Genomic DNA, 17,107 nt, shown 5'->3' on the forward strand with positions numbered 1-17,107 from the left:
TACTTAATACTGGTACTGGCCTAAGAAATAACATCTGAAACCCAGTATTACTGCTTGAGGTGATCATGCTGGATTTTAAACACAAGGGTTTGTGAACCAGTATCCTTTATTTACTTGAAAGCAGTGCTGAATGTTTTTTTAATATCAAACAGACTAGATAGATGCAATATACACATCAGATAGCTATAGCCATATATGTGAGCATTCTCTGCTCTCTCTCAGTCATACCAGTTTCCTTTGTTAGTATTATTAGTTAGTTAATATTTCTATTTTGAGATGGGGGAAATTTTGTTACGTACCAGCAGACAATGGCGCTGCTGTTGGAGACACTCAACTGTGTTGTCTCTATTAGTCTGATTAATCTTGCAAATTCACATTCTTATTATTTCTCTAAATCAAAGTTGGTGTTGAAAATGTCTCAAGGGATCATGAAATTTTAGGTTTCTTTCCTTTTTTTTTTTTTTAAGATTTTTTTATTTATTCATGACAACCCACAAAGAGAGAGAGAGAGAGGCAGAGACACAGGCAGAGGGAGAAGCAGGCTCTATGCAGGGAGCCCAATGTGGGACTCAATCCAGGGTCTCCAGGATCACACCCTAAGCCAAAGGCGGTGCTAAACCGTCGAGACACTCGGGCTGCCCGGAATTTTAGGTTTCTATATATAAAATGAAGTATAAAAATAACTGCTACTTAGAGAACTCAAGTTGTATTATATGGTAGTACCAGTTTTGTTTTTTGTTGTTTTTTTTTTTCTTTTTAAGATTTTAGTTATTTATTCATGAAAGACATAGAGGCAGAGACACACACAGGCAGAGGGAGAGGCAGGCTCTCTGTGGGGAACCCAATATGGGACTCGATCCCAGGATGCTAGGACCACGACTTGAACCCAAAGGCAGATAGATGCTCAACCACTGAACCACCCAGGTGCCCTAGTACCAGTTTTCTTAAATGAAAATTATCTAGGTGACCAATACTAAATTTTATCCTTGTTCTTTATTTAACCCAGCAAATATGATTAAATGATGAAAAATATTGACTCGTAGGCTGAGTAGGGGAAAAACATAGCTAAACACTGTTGATTCAAAAGTTGCTCAAACCCTGTTAATTCAGAAGTTCACTAGAAGCTTAGAGCTAAAACCAGTGTTTCAGAGTTCTTTGGCTTCAGACTTTTAAGAACCACCATAAGATCAGATAAAAATTTATATAAGCAATTATTTTATAAAAATAAAAAAACAAATTACTTCAATATTTAATAAAAGACAATTTTTTTTGATAAAAGACAATTTGAGACACTACGCTGATACATCTTTATTTGCAAATGCAGATTCAAGCTCAAAATCCTCTTAAATGAGAGAAGTTTTTCATGTTAATTTAATAGAACCAAGAAAGGCCAAAGTCACTTTTCCATATTCTTAGTATAGTATCTACCTGTTTTCAGTTTTTCACTGTTTTTTTTGTTCCTTTTTTTAAAACGTTTTTTGTTGTTGTTGTTGTTGTTAGAGCACACAAGCAGGGGGAGTGGCAGGCAGAGGGAGAGGGAGAAGCAGGGAACCCAATGTGGGCTCAACCCAGGACCTTGGGATCATGATGTGAGATGAAGGCAGACATTTAATTAGCCACCAAGGTGCCCCAGTTTTTCACCAGTCTTTAAGGTAAAATTCACATACCATAAAATTCATCATTTAAATAATTTAAGGTATACAATTCAGTTTTTTAAAAATAAATTCATACTGAACCTTTCCATCACCCCCAAAAAGAAATCCCATACCTATTGGCATTCACTCTCCATTTCCCTTTCTACAGAGCCCCTGGCAACTACTAATCTACTTTATGTGTCTGGATTTGATTTGCCTGTCGTGGTGGACATTTCATACAAATGGAATCATATGATATATGAACTTTTGCATTATACTTTGTTTTCCATTATACCTTTTGTGTTATGCTTTGACTTAGTTAGCATAATGTTCTTAGGGTTTATCCATGTTGTAGCATGTATAAGCATTTCATTCTTTTTTATAACTGAATAATATTCCATTGTGTTGATATACCACATTTATTATGTTCAACAAATTGTATTTCTTCCTCCTCTTATTGTTAAACTGTTGGAACCTATAGCCAGCTTCCCTTGTGGAGAGGGACTGAGAACACAAAGAATGAAATACATAGTGTCTTAAAAGATTCTGTCCTGTAGCCTGATTTATCAAGTCTTTGTTTATACATATTGTGTCGATAGCATAGCACATTCTAGGCACTTAGTAATATTTTGAAGAATAAATGACTTTTAATTAAAGGAATCCCAAAGACATTATATAAGTTTGGGAGGTTGAATTTACCTTGCAAAAGAGGAATGAAACTTAAGGCAACCTCTGAAGTATTAACAAAATTATCCTAAAATGAAAATGAATTGTAGTAAGTAGGAACTGATACCCATATAAAAGCAATACATTTTATAGGGTGAGTAAAACCACTTGGTACAAATAGAGCTGGAAACAATGACTTTACCAGTTAGAAAGAGTCAAAACTCCAGGATAAGAAGTGCATTCAAGAAAGTCATCTATATACATACATTTGCTTTGTTCCTAAAAATCTTGTATTTGTGATTTTTTTTTCAAGGTTTAATTATTTATTTGAGAGAAAGAGCACAAGCAGGAGGGGCAGAAGAAAGAGAGAGAGAATTTCAAATAGACTCTGCACTGAGTGTGGAGCCCGATGCAGGGCTCATCCCAGGGCTATGAGATCACAACCTGAGCCCAAACCAAGAGTTGGATGCCTAACTGACTGTGCCAACTAGGTGCCCCTCATAGCTGTAATGTCTAAACAACTATTTTATAAGTAACTCTTTCTATTGTGAGGCTAGGTCTATATTGAAGCATTTCACTATAATTTTTACCCTCTGATGACTCTGACTTTATTCTCTGAGATTTCATAGGGAAAACCAAATCATGATTTCACTTGTTAATACCTCAGATGTTTTAGGACAATTCCTTTAAAAAAAATTTTTATTTATTTTATTATAGGAGAGAGAGAGAACAAGAGAGCATGAGCAGGGAGGAGAGGGAGAACCAGGCTCCCCACTGAGTAGGAAGCCTGATGTGGCTTGGTCCCCAGGACCTGGGATCGTGACCTGAGCCAAAGGCAGACACTTAACCAGCTGAGCCACTCAGGTGCCCTTTCAGGACAATTCCTAATTCATGAGTCCTTTCTCATTGAGAACCCACCGTTTTCAAGCAGAACAGTCCTGTGAAATCTTTTGTAACCTGAAAAGGAATAAAGTGAAGGAATAATTAGTATTAGCTTACATTTATATTAAAAAATTTTAAGTACTCTCAAACCCCAAAAATAACTACTCTCAGGCTTTTCTAATACCTTAGGACATATCTTGCTAACAGACTCATAAAATAAGTCAATATAAAGCACAGGTGTTCATAAGCACAATTCAGAACTATGGTATCTGGATGCTAAATGTAACTTCCAGGGGATGGAGCTTGACATTGCCCAGCCAGTGTCCTTACCACTCCTGTATTTCTGGTTTCCATCCCAGATCTACTATGTATATCATTCTGTCAGTAATCAGTAAACATTGAAGTAGTAATTGCACTGAAGCAGATGGATTTTATAGACCTAAAGAAGTGGGGGATTTTGATCTCCTTCAGAGGGTCAAAGACCGTATTCATGAAAAAGTGTGTTTAAGTTGAGAACTTTATTGACCTCCTGTCACAGAAGGGGTGAGGCAAATTTTATATGAAGTAATCATTAGTAGCTTCAGCCTCTTGGTACTCTTTACCAGAAATATTTTAGGATTCTTGGAAGAAAGCCATGCCAGTATCATTCCCTCTTCTATGTTCTCATCATACTCTACCTCTGTTTTATTAATATAATAATTATTACATTCATATTAACTATTGTCCCCCCATTAGAACTGAGCCCCTCAAGGAAAGGTTTCTTTTTTCCTCTGTAGATTAATTCACTACTACATGTCTGACACCTGCAGTGGTGCACTGTCATACAAATAGTGAGTGATAGCAATGTAAATATTAATATACATTCTTTTGTGCCAGACATTGCATTAAACACTTTGCATATGTTAAATAATTTAATTTTTCCAACAACTTGGGGTGGGAAGTGGGTAAATGCTGCTCTTAATCAACATTTTATAAATAAAGGTCTGAAGCCCAGGAAAGCTAGCCCAAAATTACATATCTAGAAGGTAACAGTGCATTCTGTTATTATCTGATCCCAGATCCCATGCTTATATCAAAATACAATACTGTATTTATAACTGTCAATTACAGTGTCAATCTGTAGCCTAAGGGTATTTAAACATATCTGTGTAAGTGTTAATGTGGAGGAGGTAAATGTAAACTAGTTTAACAATTACATTCTACACTGCACTGAGAATAAATTGCTATATGTCATTGTTCCATAATGCAGTTTATTCAGGTCTGTACTTGAAATGTTACTTGCTCAGAGGGGCTTTCCATGCTTACCCTCTAAAATATTTTTTAGTGTGCACACACTTCTATTCCTTTATGGTTTTATTTTTCTTCATGACTTTTATCGCAGCCTTCCAGTATTCATCTAAAGCCCCAATTAGTATACAAATTCTGTGGGCTGGGGGTTTTATTTGACTTACTCTTTGCTGTATTCCTAGAGTTTAGAGACTGACAAATCATAGGCACTCAGTTTTTGTGAAATGAATACAGAACTTAGGGAGTGAAACTCAATTTTATGTTGCCTCTGGGGGAACTCTGGAGTTGGGTTGGGTCTGCTTAAGTTTAAATCCCAGCAATGTCATTTCCTAGCCAGGATACCTTGGGCAAGTTATTTAACTTATCTGAACCTAACGGGTTTATGAAGAATAAAGGAGAAATGCATGTAGAACACAGCCAAGTGCCTGACATGCAGTTATCATTCACTACTTAGTAGGTATTGCTGTTGTTACTGTTAACATCATTATGACATGCTTAATCGTGAAATACGTTGTCTCTTGTTCCATTCTTTATCCAGTGGTATCTGTTAATTTGCAGTTATTAAAAGTCAAGTTTTAGAGTAAATGAGCTAACATTTATATAATGTAATCCTTCTTGCCAATAACCTTCGAAAGTGCTTTACATATACTATCTTATTTTTATCCTGGTAAGTAGATAATATCTTCATTTCACAGATAAATGAAATGAAAATAGAATCAGAGGTTAAGCATTTTGTCCTCAGGACATGCAGGAGAAATAGTATTGATAATAATAATAGTGGTGGTGATGGTGGTGTCAGAAATCAAGCATCTCTAACATGATATTAATACAAACCTTAAAATTTTTTCTTTGCCTTTTTTGGTTTTTTAACTTTTTTTTAAGACCTCGAGAAAAAAGTCCGAATTTAAAAAAATTACAGTACAAGGATAGCATAAGACTGGTATTACAGGTTTGAGCCCAGTGTAGAGGGTTCATGATTGCTGTTTAAAGGAGAAAAAACTTCAGTTATCTTGAAAATCTGCCATTGGTAATGAGAGAATCCAAATAACAGTAGTAATGTCCTTAGCACAATTTTTTGTCTGCTCTCTTTTAAAAGAAGAGAAACTATAGGAAGCAATGGCATCAATTTTTTATTTGAAGGATAGTATGCCTGAGGTTGGAGCCACACACAAGCTTTCGTGTATCCAGAGAGTAATGAGCCTTGGAGAATCATGAGGTAAACTAATTTCTTTTGATAGAGCTACTGGATTTGGTAGGGAGTTTGAAGAGGTTTGTTTTCCAGTGGGATCATAAGGTATGTTCAAATTCCTGTAAACTAATGGTTCATACCAATAAGAATCTGGCTGAATCCAGCCTCATAACAACCGAGTTAGAAATAATGGGGATTTTTAATTACTTTGTTTGTGTAATTTGACTTTGTCACTGATTCCATTAGCTATTGGATTGCAAGGTTTGAACATTCTGTCTGGGAAAAACAGAATTAAAGCAGTTAGGGTGAAATTCCTTTTAGTTTTTTTATATAACAGATTACAGTTCACTTTTTTTTTTTTTTTTTTTTTTACAGAAATAAGTGAGGCTGATTACTGATTAGTGTTTGAAAAATTGAGGAAAACTTTGTATTTTTTTTCTTTAGCAGCTAGGATTTTTTGTGCTATCCCAGAGACCTAAACACACTGGAATTAGCTGAAAATTGTTGCTTTATAAGTTTTGTTCCTGTTCTCATCCAATAAATTTGGATTCTACCTGTAAAAGAAAACTTTGTGTATCATGGGCTATATCTTGGTAACATTTTGCATGATTTTCAGAGGCATTCCATTATTCTGTGATTTGGTTAATATTAAAGGTTCTTAATCAGACTGTTAATCTTAAACCGGACAGTTCTGGGTATTCTTAATGTTTTAGGTACTAAAGAACAATTGTGAAATCCTTTTTTCAGAATTTCTCAAAACTGAGTTGTTTTTTTTTAATACTCACTGAATGTTGATCTATAATTCGTAAAGCATTAGACTATAGAATAAAAACTTGTGGTATATAAATGATGGTTTCTATATTTAATTATATTATAGCAATAATGAGTTTCCTGGTATCTTACAAATAACTTCTGTGCCAAAAGATTGATATATAGATGCTTTGTAGTTGCTGCCTTCTCATTATATATGTATGATTCATGGTATATCTTGAAAAAAGTGTGAAACTCAGTGGCTAAAAAGCAGAGTAGAAATTATTCTTGTCAGTGAAAATGTGCACTAAGTATTTGGTCAACAAGTAACCAGTTTCATTGGACTTATTGGGGAGATAAGAGTAGAGAAAACGGTGGAAATTAGATTTTGAGGATTTTTCAAAAACACCAGATTAAGGAAATTAAAAGGACTATAACACACAGACTAGAAGTAACATTGAACTAGACATTGTGGAATCTGGTTTCTATATTTTGCTTTATGTTGACGAGGCCCTTACCAACAGGCCCTTACCCACAAAAACAGGCTGTTTTATTCTAGGTGCTGAAGATAGTACAGTGTATTTGGCAGGTATCTAATAATGATAATGACTAGATCCCGGGTTCTTGGGATCAAGTCCTGCATCAGGCTCCCTTTGGAGAGAGCAGGCTCTCCAGGCCCAAAGGGAGCGTGCTTCTCCCTCTACATATGTGTCTGCTTCTCTCTCTCTGTCTCTCATGAATAAATAAAAATCTTCCCCCCAAAATTTTTTTAAATGGAGATGAGGTGTTGATAATTTGGACTTTGATGGTTACAGTTATACAAAAGAAGCAATGATTTTGAGAGGGAACAAAAAAATTAGTAAAAATCTCGTTTTGCCTGTCCAGAGATCTTTGTTGCAGGAACAGTCGGAATACTAGTAGCAGAAGTGTTTACCGTTGTTTTAAACATTTATCTTTGTTTAAAGAGCTCATAGAGAATAATAGTACTTAACTATTTTGGGAGAAGTATCATATAAGAGTAACTAGTTTTCTACTCTGAATCATGGAAATAGAGATGATAGCATTGAAAGAAATGAGGAAATGTAGAGAAAAGCACTGACTCTAAGAGGAATTAGAGCTTAGGTATGTAAACTTTTGAATGGTTTGAATGGTATTTTTATTGTATATGTTGAAAATTCTTATTTTGATATATAGAAAAGACTGGTCTTTATAGATTTAGATATTAGTGCCTACATTATACCTTTATCCAAAAAAAAAAAGTGATCTCACTGCTGTAGTTTTGTGTGTTGCCCAGCAGAATTTTAAAAGCCAGGCAACAAGTCACCTGTTTTCTAACTCTTATTTTCATTTGGTTAAGCATAGTCCTAAGCAGGCTTACTCAGACATTTAAGTTAAAGGTAATGCTGCACACATTACTGTATTTCTGACCAATACCTGACATTCTAGACTACTTACTTAAGTAGTGATGAATTGTGTTGAGTCCAAGATCAACGGCAGTTACTTTGAGATAGGTTGTTAGAATTAATAGTCATTTTTAGTCTTTAGAGAAGTATTCCTACCATTCCCTAGCTTCTAAGCTCTTATTGTATGTTATTGTTAATTGAGTAAAGACTAAATACCTGCTTCCTTGATGGGGATTCCAGCTTACCAAATTAAAAGGGATAGACTTGGGTTACCTATTACGACAGTGCATTGAACAGTGCTTATTCTGCCATCTTTGTTAATGCCATGAAGAAAAACCTTTCCTTAATCACTAAAGTCAAAGTAGTACTTACTTGGGTTCATGAGATGATCTTGTCAAATGCAAATGTCTTTAGTTATAAATGCATATTGAGGCTTTTAATAGAAGGGAAGGGAGAAGAGTAAATTCTTAACGATTCTGTGTACTAAGGGCTGTTTGTTTATTTTTAATGTCATGAGAGAGTAGTAAGGCTTTAATATCACCTCTTTTTAAGTTAGGTAAACATTTCAATCACATAATTTAGATAAACTATTATCTATAGTTTTCAAGTGAGTTTAAGGGATATGGCTCAGGTGACACATAGACTTGGTATATGAGAAGTCAACTGGAGAACCCAACTCTGGTATTGTGATTTCCCTGAACAGTGTTTCTTTTGGCTTCATATTCAGAGTTTACATTTTGGTTGTTGAGCTTAATCCCCTTTTCTTTTAAAAGCATAGTTCCAACATGATTAGGAGTGAGGGAGTGTGTTTAGATAAATAGATTTCTAGTGTGGGTTTTGATGTCAAGGAGGCAGAACCTGTGGATATAATGGGTGGAGCTTTGAGCAAGTAAAAATCTCATTTTGCTTGCCTTGGGCTCTGTTGCTTTTAGAGGAAAAGCAGGAGGAGCAGTAGCAGAACAGTGTCCCTGCTTTTCAGCATGTAGAATTGTTTAAAGGGCTGATCTAGAATAAGTAGATAATTGGCTGAGCAGAGCACTCATGTCTGAAAGTTGGAGAAGCATGGCTAGTGTTAAACAAGAAACTATGCTTCAGTCTGACTTTGATGTCTGCCTTGCTTATGCTGTAGGCTAATTTACTGTTAATTTCCATTTTTATCAATTTCCTCCCTTTTCCTCTAACTGTAACAAGTTTGTTTTGTCTTTTGTGATGGATTTTACAAAGAAAGACTTCTGTTCAGTGTTTGTCATCATAAATTCTCATTGCTGCTGCTGCCCTCAAAAGGACTGTGTAAATGAGGTGGGTAAGAATTTCTGATATATACAAAAGGTGTATTGTAGCCATTTGGTAATATATGTAGCAATGTGAAATTATTTATTTTAGAATGGCTTTTAAAACACTTGAAGTTTTGTGGTTTAGTTAACTTCCACTACATTTTGTAGAGGGGGAAGGAGGCTTTTCTCAATTCTAAATTGTTAGGAAGAAAAAATAGATAGATAGATAGATAGATAGATAGATAGATAGATAGATAGAAAGAGTTTTACTTTTATGAAAGTATAGATAAATGTTACCCTAACACATTTGAAACCTGAGCTTTTAATAAGCAAGAAGCAAGTACTGACAGTTTTAAGAGCTAGAATATTGAACCAGAAAATACTATATTATGAATCACTTTTCAAGCAGGCTAGTTGGCAAACTATAAGTAAATAGAATTCAAAGGAAAACTGAGTTTATAAAATGCATGTATGTGTTTTTCATTTTTCTTGGTTCAAATCAACATTTTATAAGCATATCAACTCTTAACGTGACTTTGGGGGGAGTCACAATTGTTGGGTTTTTTTGTTTGTCTTTGGGTTCATTTTTTTGTTTTGTTTTTTGTACTCTAAAATTGCACAAAAGTAGTCTTTGTTTTTGTTTTAAGAGAACATATAGGGACGCCTAGGTGGCTTAGCGGTTGAGCATCTGCCTTCAGCTCAGGGCATGATCCCGGGATCCGGGATCTAGTCCCACATCTGGCTCCTTACAGGGAGCCAGATTTTATTTATTTTATTTATTATTTATTTATTAAATAAATAAAATCTTAGAAAAAATATAAGAGAACATATAATTTTGTATAAACCCAGAAGTAAATGGATATATACGTTAAATATTCAAGAGGTACTTTTGTTTAATGGAGGGAAACATGCTACTCTCACATGTCAAAAAAACATAACATAGCACTATTTGCCTAAAGAGGGATCCTGTGAATTACAAAAGTAAGCAAGAATATTTCTAGAGCCAGTGGGTTGCTGGCTGTAGAAAAATGGAATAAGAAGGAGTGTCTCTAACCAGATTTTTCTTATGTGTAATGTATTAGCCCAATTTGTCTACCTTAGTACTCTTCTGTTTTGGGTTTTTAACCCTCATCCAGAAGAAGTGAGCAGAACTTTGCCTTTACTGGTTGAAACTGGACTAGAGTAGTACTTAGTGAAGTTAAATCAGGAAGTAAAGGGGTTACATTAGGATTTTAAAGACTCTAAGTTGATTATCTTTGTTGAAGTATATGAAAGGGAAAAAGATGAAAATGAAATCTTGTCAAATATTTTCTCATCAGTATTTTTGTTCTGTCTGGTGCTTAAAACCATGTTTTAGAATAATCTGGATCTTTTTTTTTTTTTTTAATTTAAAAAGTCAACAGTTACCAAAAATATTTTAAAATATATTGAGTTCTTTCATTTCTTAAACCTGTAAGTATGATGAAAGTATCAAAACCTGTACTTGTTTATTTTAAGCAGCTTTCTATGATATGTCTGTCCCAGATGACTTTTTTGTAAGGTCACTTTCAGGAGTGAAGTTTCATGCTCGTTTTTACATTTTGGGGATCATTTTCAGTATACAACCCCATATATTCTTCTCAAAATGATTCAGAATACTTCTGCTAGGTATTTTGATAATCCTGGCTGGCTTGATAGTAGCTGACTGGTAGCTGAAATTTCTTCTACCTTTTTCATTATCTAAGTGGGTAGCCATAAACCGCACTAATCTTTTAATATCAGCTACTGGACTAGTAAGGTATATCTCAGTTTTACTGGCTCCCTTGGTACCTGCGATACATTTTTTTAAGTCAGTGGTGGTGTCAGAATGTTAGATAGCATTGGTATGGAGTCTTCTCTATTTGAATCTTGACTAGGTTGAGAAAGCAGCTTAACCTAGTAGATTCCAGGTGTTTATGACTCACAGATGCTGGTTTTGCTTTTATAACCTTACATAGCTCATTTGTTCAACTAGTATTTCTATTTGTAAATAGGAATTCCTATTTTAAAGTAGTGTGTGTGTGTGTGTGTGTGTGTGTGTGTATGTTTGCATGGGTAGGATTAACAAGAGTATTATTTAAAGACAACCAAGAGGGATCCCTGGGTGGCGCAGCAGTTTAGTGCCTGCCTTTGGCCGAGGGCGCGATCCTGGGGACCCAAGATCGAATCCCACGTCAGGCTCCCAGTGCATGGAGCCTGCTTCTCCCTCTGCCTATGTCTCTGCTTCTCTCTCTCTCTCTCTCTCTCTCTCTCTGTGTGTGTGACTATCATAAATAAATAAAAAATTTTTAAAAATTAAAAAAAAATAAAGACAACCAAGAATGAAAGTAGGTTCACTATAGATTGTGGTGATTATTTTTCAAGAGAATTATTTGCTTCCTTTTAGACCTATGCTTTATTATCTTCAGTGATTGCCTCTGAATTCAAAAGCAAACTTAGTAATTCAAAGAGCTTTCAGTCTAGATAATACATCTGATTCTAGCTGCCGTGAAGTTGGACAGATACTATCCCTACTTGCTAGACAAGGAATCTGAAATCATCTTTCCAAGATGTCTGTGCTAAATTGGAATAGAAGAGTCTTTTAATATAATCAGTGTATGTGTGTCTTATTAATATGTAGTTTCACTGATAGCAGGTGAAACTACATTTCCCTAAAATACATGTTTATAGATGAAGAAGCATTTCTCCTAATCATATTCTATATTCCCTTTATCCAGTTTCCTGTAATATTTGGATTGTCTTTACATGCAAAGGCCAAATATGTATTTAGTGTCCAGTTTTACCAAAGAACATTCTTTTATATTCTGCTAATAGTGAATGTTCTACAAACTTAATATATTTTAGATTGTTCTCTACATTGTTTATAAATAGCATCTTTAAAATTTGCTTTTATACAGTTTTACATGTTTGTTACACAACATTAAAAACAAACATAAAACAAAATCTCCAGTGTTTCCACTATCAGAGAACTTTTAGGGTATGTCATCTTTTTTTTTTTTTTTCTTAAAACAGTTCCTATTTTCTTAAGCCTTAGTCTGAAATACCAAACCAGCTTGCTGAAGTAAAGCAACTTTTTGCTTCAGCAACATTATTTTCTTGTTCTCATTAGAATTATTATATGAAGACAAAGACCAGTTGGGAAAGCTAAGCTGTTTTTGAAAAATAAGAAAATTGAGGAAAATACAAACTTTTAGTCAGTACTTAGTCAGTACTTAGAAACTAACCTTTTAAATGCATGGATTGATTGAATGATTTAATTTTCTTTATTTATTTAATGGAAACTTGCCTATTTTCACGTCTTATTTTATATTTTTAAAAGACAGTATTCATCTATATTTTGTATAGCGATTCTATCAAGTGTAGGGGCTTTATGTCATGTTATTAAAATCAGTTAAGCAACCTTTTATGTTTTCTATATTATCATTTAGAATATGTGTTGCAGTTTTTATTTATAAGAAAATCTAATGGTTGGGTCATGTTGTTTATATACATCTCTTCCAGTTGCTGTTTTAGAGGTGGTGAAAGCACTACAGAAAGATCCCATCATCCATCTGCCCACTTTACTCATTCTACCGTCAAAATTTTGTCAAATGCTAAAAGAGAAAGTTATATATTTCATTTAAATATACAAAATACATGTTATATTTGGACATAAATATTTCACAAGTCTCTTATATATGTATCAGTGTCCTAGATCTTGGTAAAGGACCCAGGTAGTGCTGAGATATGTTGGGGCATAAATGCATGGATTTAACTTTAGGGTCAGCCCTACTTACAGTTCCTTGGTGTGGAAAGTTATCCCTAGAGGGAGAGGTAGAATCCTCCAAATCAGGAGTTTTGAATAACACAGTTGAGTAATTGATGAGACTTACCCAATCACAACTCCAGTATTTAAAGACAAAGTGCTAACCATTTGATGCATTTCATTTTAATCTGTGAGAGGTTACATGCATTTCTGTGATTTATCAAATTATCTCTAATTCTGTTTTAATCTGTCTTGTCACTGAGACAATAGGTGATTAAAATTTATATGCTATATTCTGACTTTTCTAGTCCCTCTCCCTTATTTCCCGTTCTCTGCGTTTTATGTGTTTATAGACTTACACTGCCACTTGGACAGTGTATCAGTGCAGCTGCATCAATCCATGTGGTTACTTAGACACGATGGGAAGAGAAAATGAAATGTTTTTCTCCATTTCACCTTTCAGCAGGGGTATTTTGTTACATCTTACGTATATTTTCCACACATGGCTGAAATTTTTGCAAAAAATTTACATGTTACGAAGGTTCTAAAATGCTACTAGGATACTATATAGTATTACCTAAAATAGTGGTATTGAATTTTCTTCTGAAATTAATTAGAAACCTTGTCTTTTATATGGGCCTGGTTTATCACTTTTTATGTTTCATATGTACAAGACAATTTGTTCTTCTGTTATCATGCCAAACCAACCCAAATCCTTACCTCCTCTGTTGAGTTTGTTAAAGAGTACTATGATAATAGAATACCTGCCAAACTAAGCATGTGAATTCATGCCCATTCATGGATTCACTGTTTAAAATGGTTAAATACTGTGTTGATTAATGTGTTGGGGAACAAGGCTGCACAAAAGATCTTCTAACCAGTTAGAACATTTGGCTCTTCTCTTGAGCCAGTAATTTCCTTTACCTGAAACAGCAGAAGATATTGACAACAGCTTAAATTTTTCCTTAGCTACATATAGAGGCCATGGAAGTAAGTGATCCCACTGTCTGACTGTTCCTTATTGTTTTCTTGTGGGAGCTAAATAGCCACTACCCAATTCTGACCCTGCAATGGACCAGCTCCTTCAGGCAAATCAGAAAAAAGCCAGGATGGTGAGAAGGCAATCTAATAGAACCTTAAGAGGCAATTCAAAATCAGAGTTCAAAGAACCTGCCTTTATTAATGTGTTTCCTTTGCTATTTTTATGTTTCTCAGGGAGTAAAGCCAGCCAGTTTTGACAAAGTAGCAATTCCTGAAGTGAAGGAAATTATTGAAGGATGCATAAGGCAAAACAAAGATGAAAGGTAAGTTTCCACTTTTGATTTAGGTGTTGCTTAAAAACCTAAAATATGATATGCTCTGAATACAGTACTCAATCCAAACTACTTAATACTTGTGATTAATTTCTCTACTTACATAATATCTTTAAAAGTAGAGTTCTAGGGAAGCCTGGGCGGCTAGTGGTTGAGCATCTGCCTTTGACTCAGGGCATGATCCCGAGGTTCCGGGATCGAGTCCCACATTGGGCTCCCTGCATGAAACCTGCTTCTTCCTCTGCCTGTGTCTCGGCCTGCCTCTCTCTCTTTCTCTCTCTCTGTCTCATGAATAAATAAATAAAATCTTTAAAAAAAAAAAGAGTTCTGGGGCTGCCTGGTTGGCTCGGTCAGTAGAGCATGCTACTCTTGATCTTGGGATGGTGAATTTAAGCCCCATGTTGGATGTAGAGATTACTTAAAAAATAATATAAAAAATTTTTTTAATCTTTTTTTTAAAAAAAGTAGAGTTCTGTCCATTTAAGGCAGTGTTGAGATTTGATACACTGAATGTTATTAAAATGTGGTATGGTAGAGTTTACATAAACCAGAACCACCTTAAACATAGCTGCTACATTCAGTAAGAATTAATTACTTGTAGCGTCCGCATGACTTATGAAACCAGTAGGGTTCAGTTTCTCTCTAACCAGCAGATTTGTTCCTTACTTTTTTACCAATTGAATTCTAAAAGGTGAAATAAAATCTTGGCTCTTTAAAATCAGCTCAACTCTACACATCTTAATTTGCTTTCATTATGCCAGAATTGAAGAACAAACATCAAAATGCCTTTCAGTAAAAAGAGACAACTTTGCCCAAAGCTTAGGAGGAGATTTGGCTTAGTCATTTGTACTAACAGGACTCTTCTCAGAGGAGTGACAAGTATCTGATCTGTCATAGCTGATTCATCACCCGTTAGGCATGGCAAAGATCCAGTGTCTGCTTTTTTAAAAATAATCTACCCTCACCCTCCAAGAAAGAAAAAGTAGACCAGCCAGTATAAATATAAATTGTAAGTTGAGTGTAATCCAGTTCCTAAAAAATGTGAGTGATCAAGTATATCAGCCAAATTAAAGAATTCAGGATCTTCACTTCGCCAGTCTCATATTCTTTTAATAACATTGTTATTTGGAAGAGTTTAACATCATGATCTGTAAGGCTGTTTAGTAGAACTTTAGTTTGGGTTTCTAATTTTATATACATTTGGAAAGGAGAGTCCTTAATCTAAGAACTTTTTGTTTGTTTGTTTTTACTATAAACAAAGGAATATTTGTTTCCAGTCTTAGAACATATTACTCTGTTTCTTTTCTGGATGGTGCAGTTTACTAGACTACTGGTTCTTTGAAACCATTTATCTAAAGAAGATTATTCCATAATCAGACTTCTTACCTATAGTACACAAATTGTTGACCAAGGAATTGAGAGAATTTATATCAGTAAACAAAGTTGTAGTAGAAGGTAAAGAACTAGAAATCACAAAACTTAGTTTCAAATTTTGATTCAACCAGTTGAGGTTTATAATTGTGAGCAAGATTTTCACTCTCTCTAAGCCTCTATTTCCTAGTAATCAGAAAATACCTCATTGGATGTTGGTCAAAGATCAGAGGGGATCATAAATAAGAGGAGTATTTGCTAACTATAAATTCTGCATAAATTATGTGTGTATTTTGAAGCTATGATATTCTGTGTATTACTTGCTATTTGTTAACCTATTACTTGCTATTTGTGTATTCTGTGTATTACTTGCTATTTGTTAACCTGTGATATTCTGTGTATTACTTGCTATTTGTTAACCAATAAGAGATTAGATCACTTAGATTAAAAAGTATTAGCTTTCAGCTCTTATTTATAAATGAAATTGTTCTGATGTTGTGTAACTTCAGAGTAAAACTGTAATGACTATTCACATGGAACTCATGTAGTTATAAAGTTTCCTTTTTTTTTATAGTCTGCCTATATTATTCCAAGCATAACAATAATCAGCCGCACGTGAAAATTATATTTTCAATCTAATGACATTTTGTTTGTTTTTTTGTTTCATTTCTCTCTCTTTGGAAGGTATTCTATCAAAGACCTTTTGAACCATGCCTTCTTCCAGGAGGAAACAGGGGTACGGGTAGAATTAGCAGAAGAAGATGATGGAGAAAAGATAGCCATTAAATTATGGCTACGTATTGAAGATATTAAGAAATTAAAGGGGAAATACAAAGACAATGAAGCTATTGAGTTTTCCTTTGACTTGGAAAGAGATGTGCCGGAAGATGTTGCTCAAGAAATGGTAAATGTGGATGGAACTAGAGGGTATTATGCTAAGCTAAATAAGTCAGTCAGGAAAGACAAATATCCTATGATTTCATTCATATGTGAAATTTAAGAAACAAAACTGTTGTACACAGGGGAAGGGAAGGAAAAATAAGATGGAAACAGAGGGAGATAAACCATAAGAGACTCTTAACTGTTAGGGAGAACACTTGATGGAACGAGCAGTAGGTGTTATATGTGAATCTCTAAATTCTTCCTCTGAAACTAATAATGTTAATTATTAACTAATATGTTAATTGAATTGAATTTAAATTTAAAATTTTTTTAAAAGAAATGGTAAATTAGTGTTGATCTGCTATTTAAAAATTGATGTAGATTTATAAACATTAATGTTGGGATGCCTGGGTGGCTCAACAGCTTAGTGCATGCCCAGGGTGTGATCCTGGAGACCTGGCAGCAAGTCCCACATCAGGCTCCCTGCATGGAGCTTGCTTCTCCCTCTGCCTATGTCTCTGCCTCACTCTCTGTCTCTCACGAATAGATAAATAAATAAATCTTTTTAAAAAATAAAATAAGTAAACAGTAATGTTGAGCAAAAAAGTTTCTGAAGCATTGTGGGTGGAAGATCTCATAAATATAAAATTGTGTTGATTGGTGGCCCCCGAAGTTCTTTTTATTTGAGGAAAA

General features: G+C 34.6%; 1 protein-coding gene across 50 annotated transcripts in view; it reads left to right on the forward strand.

Annotated features, from left to right (window-relative positions):
* The window catches only part of WNK1 (WNK lysine deficient protein kinase 1), a 150,210-nt gene that overhangs the window by 85,485 nt on the left and 47,618 nt on the right, over positions 1 to 17,107 (forward strand). For all 50 annotated transcript variants that reach the window (XM_072766308.1, XM_025995450.2, XM_072766273.1 and 47 more), the window contains exons 5-6: positions 14,064 to 14,152; positions 16,217 to 16,436. In XM_072766308.1, coding sequence (XP_072622409.1) covers positions 14,064 to 14,152; positions 16,217 to 16,436 — 309 coding nt within the window. The remainder of the gene's footprint in view (positions 1 to 14,063; positions 14,153 to 16,216; positions 16,437 to 17,107) is intronic.

This window comes from Vulpes vulpes, chromosome 8, assembly GCF_048418805.1.
Source record: "Vulpes vulpes isolate BD-2025 chromosome 8, VulVul3, whole genome shotgun sequence".
NCBI classification, from domain to species: domain Eukaryota; kingdom Metazoa; phylum Chordata; class Mammalia; order Carnivora; family Canidae; genus Vulpes; species Vulpes vulpes.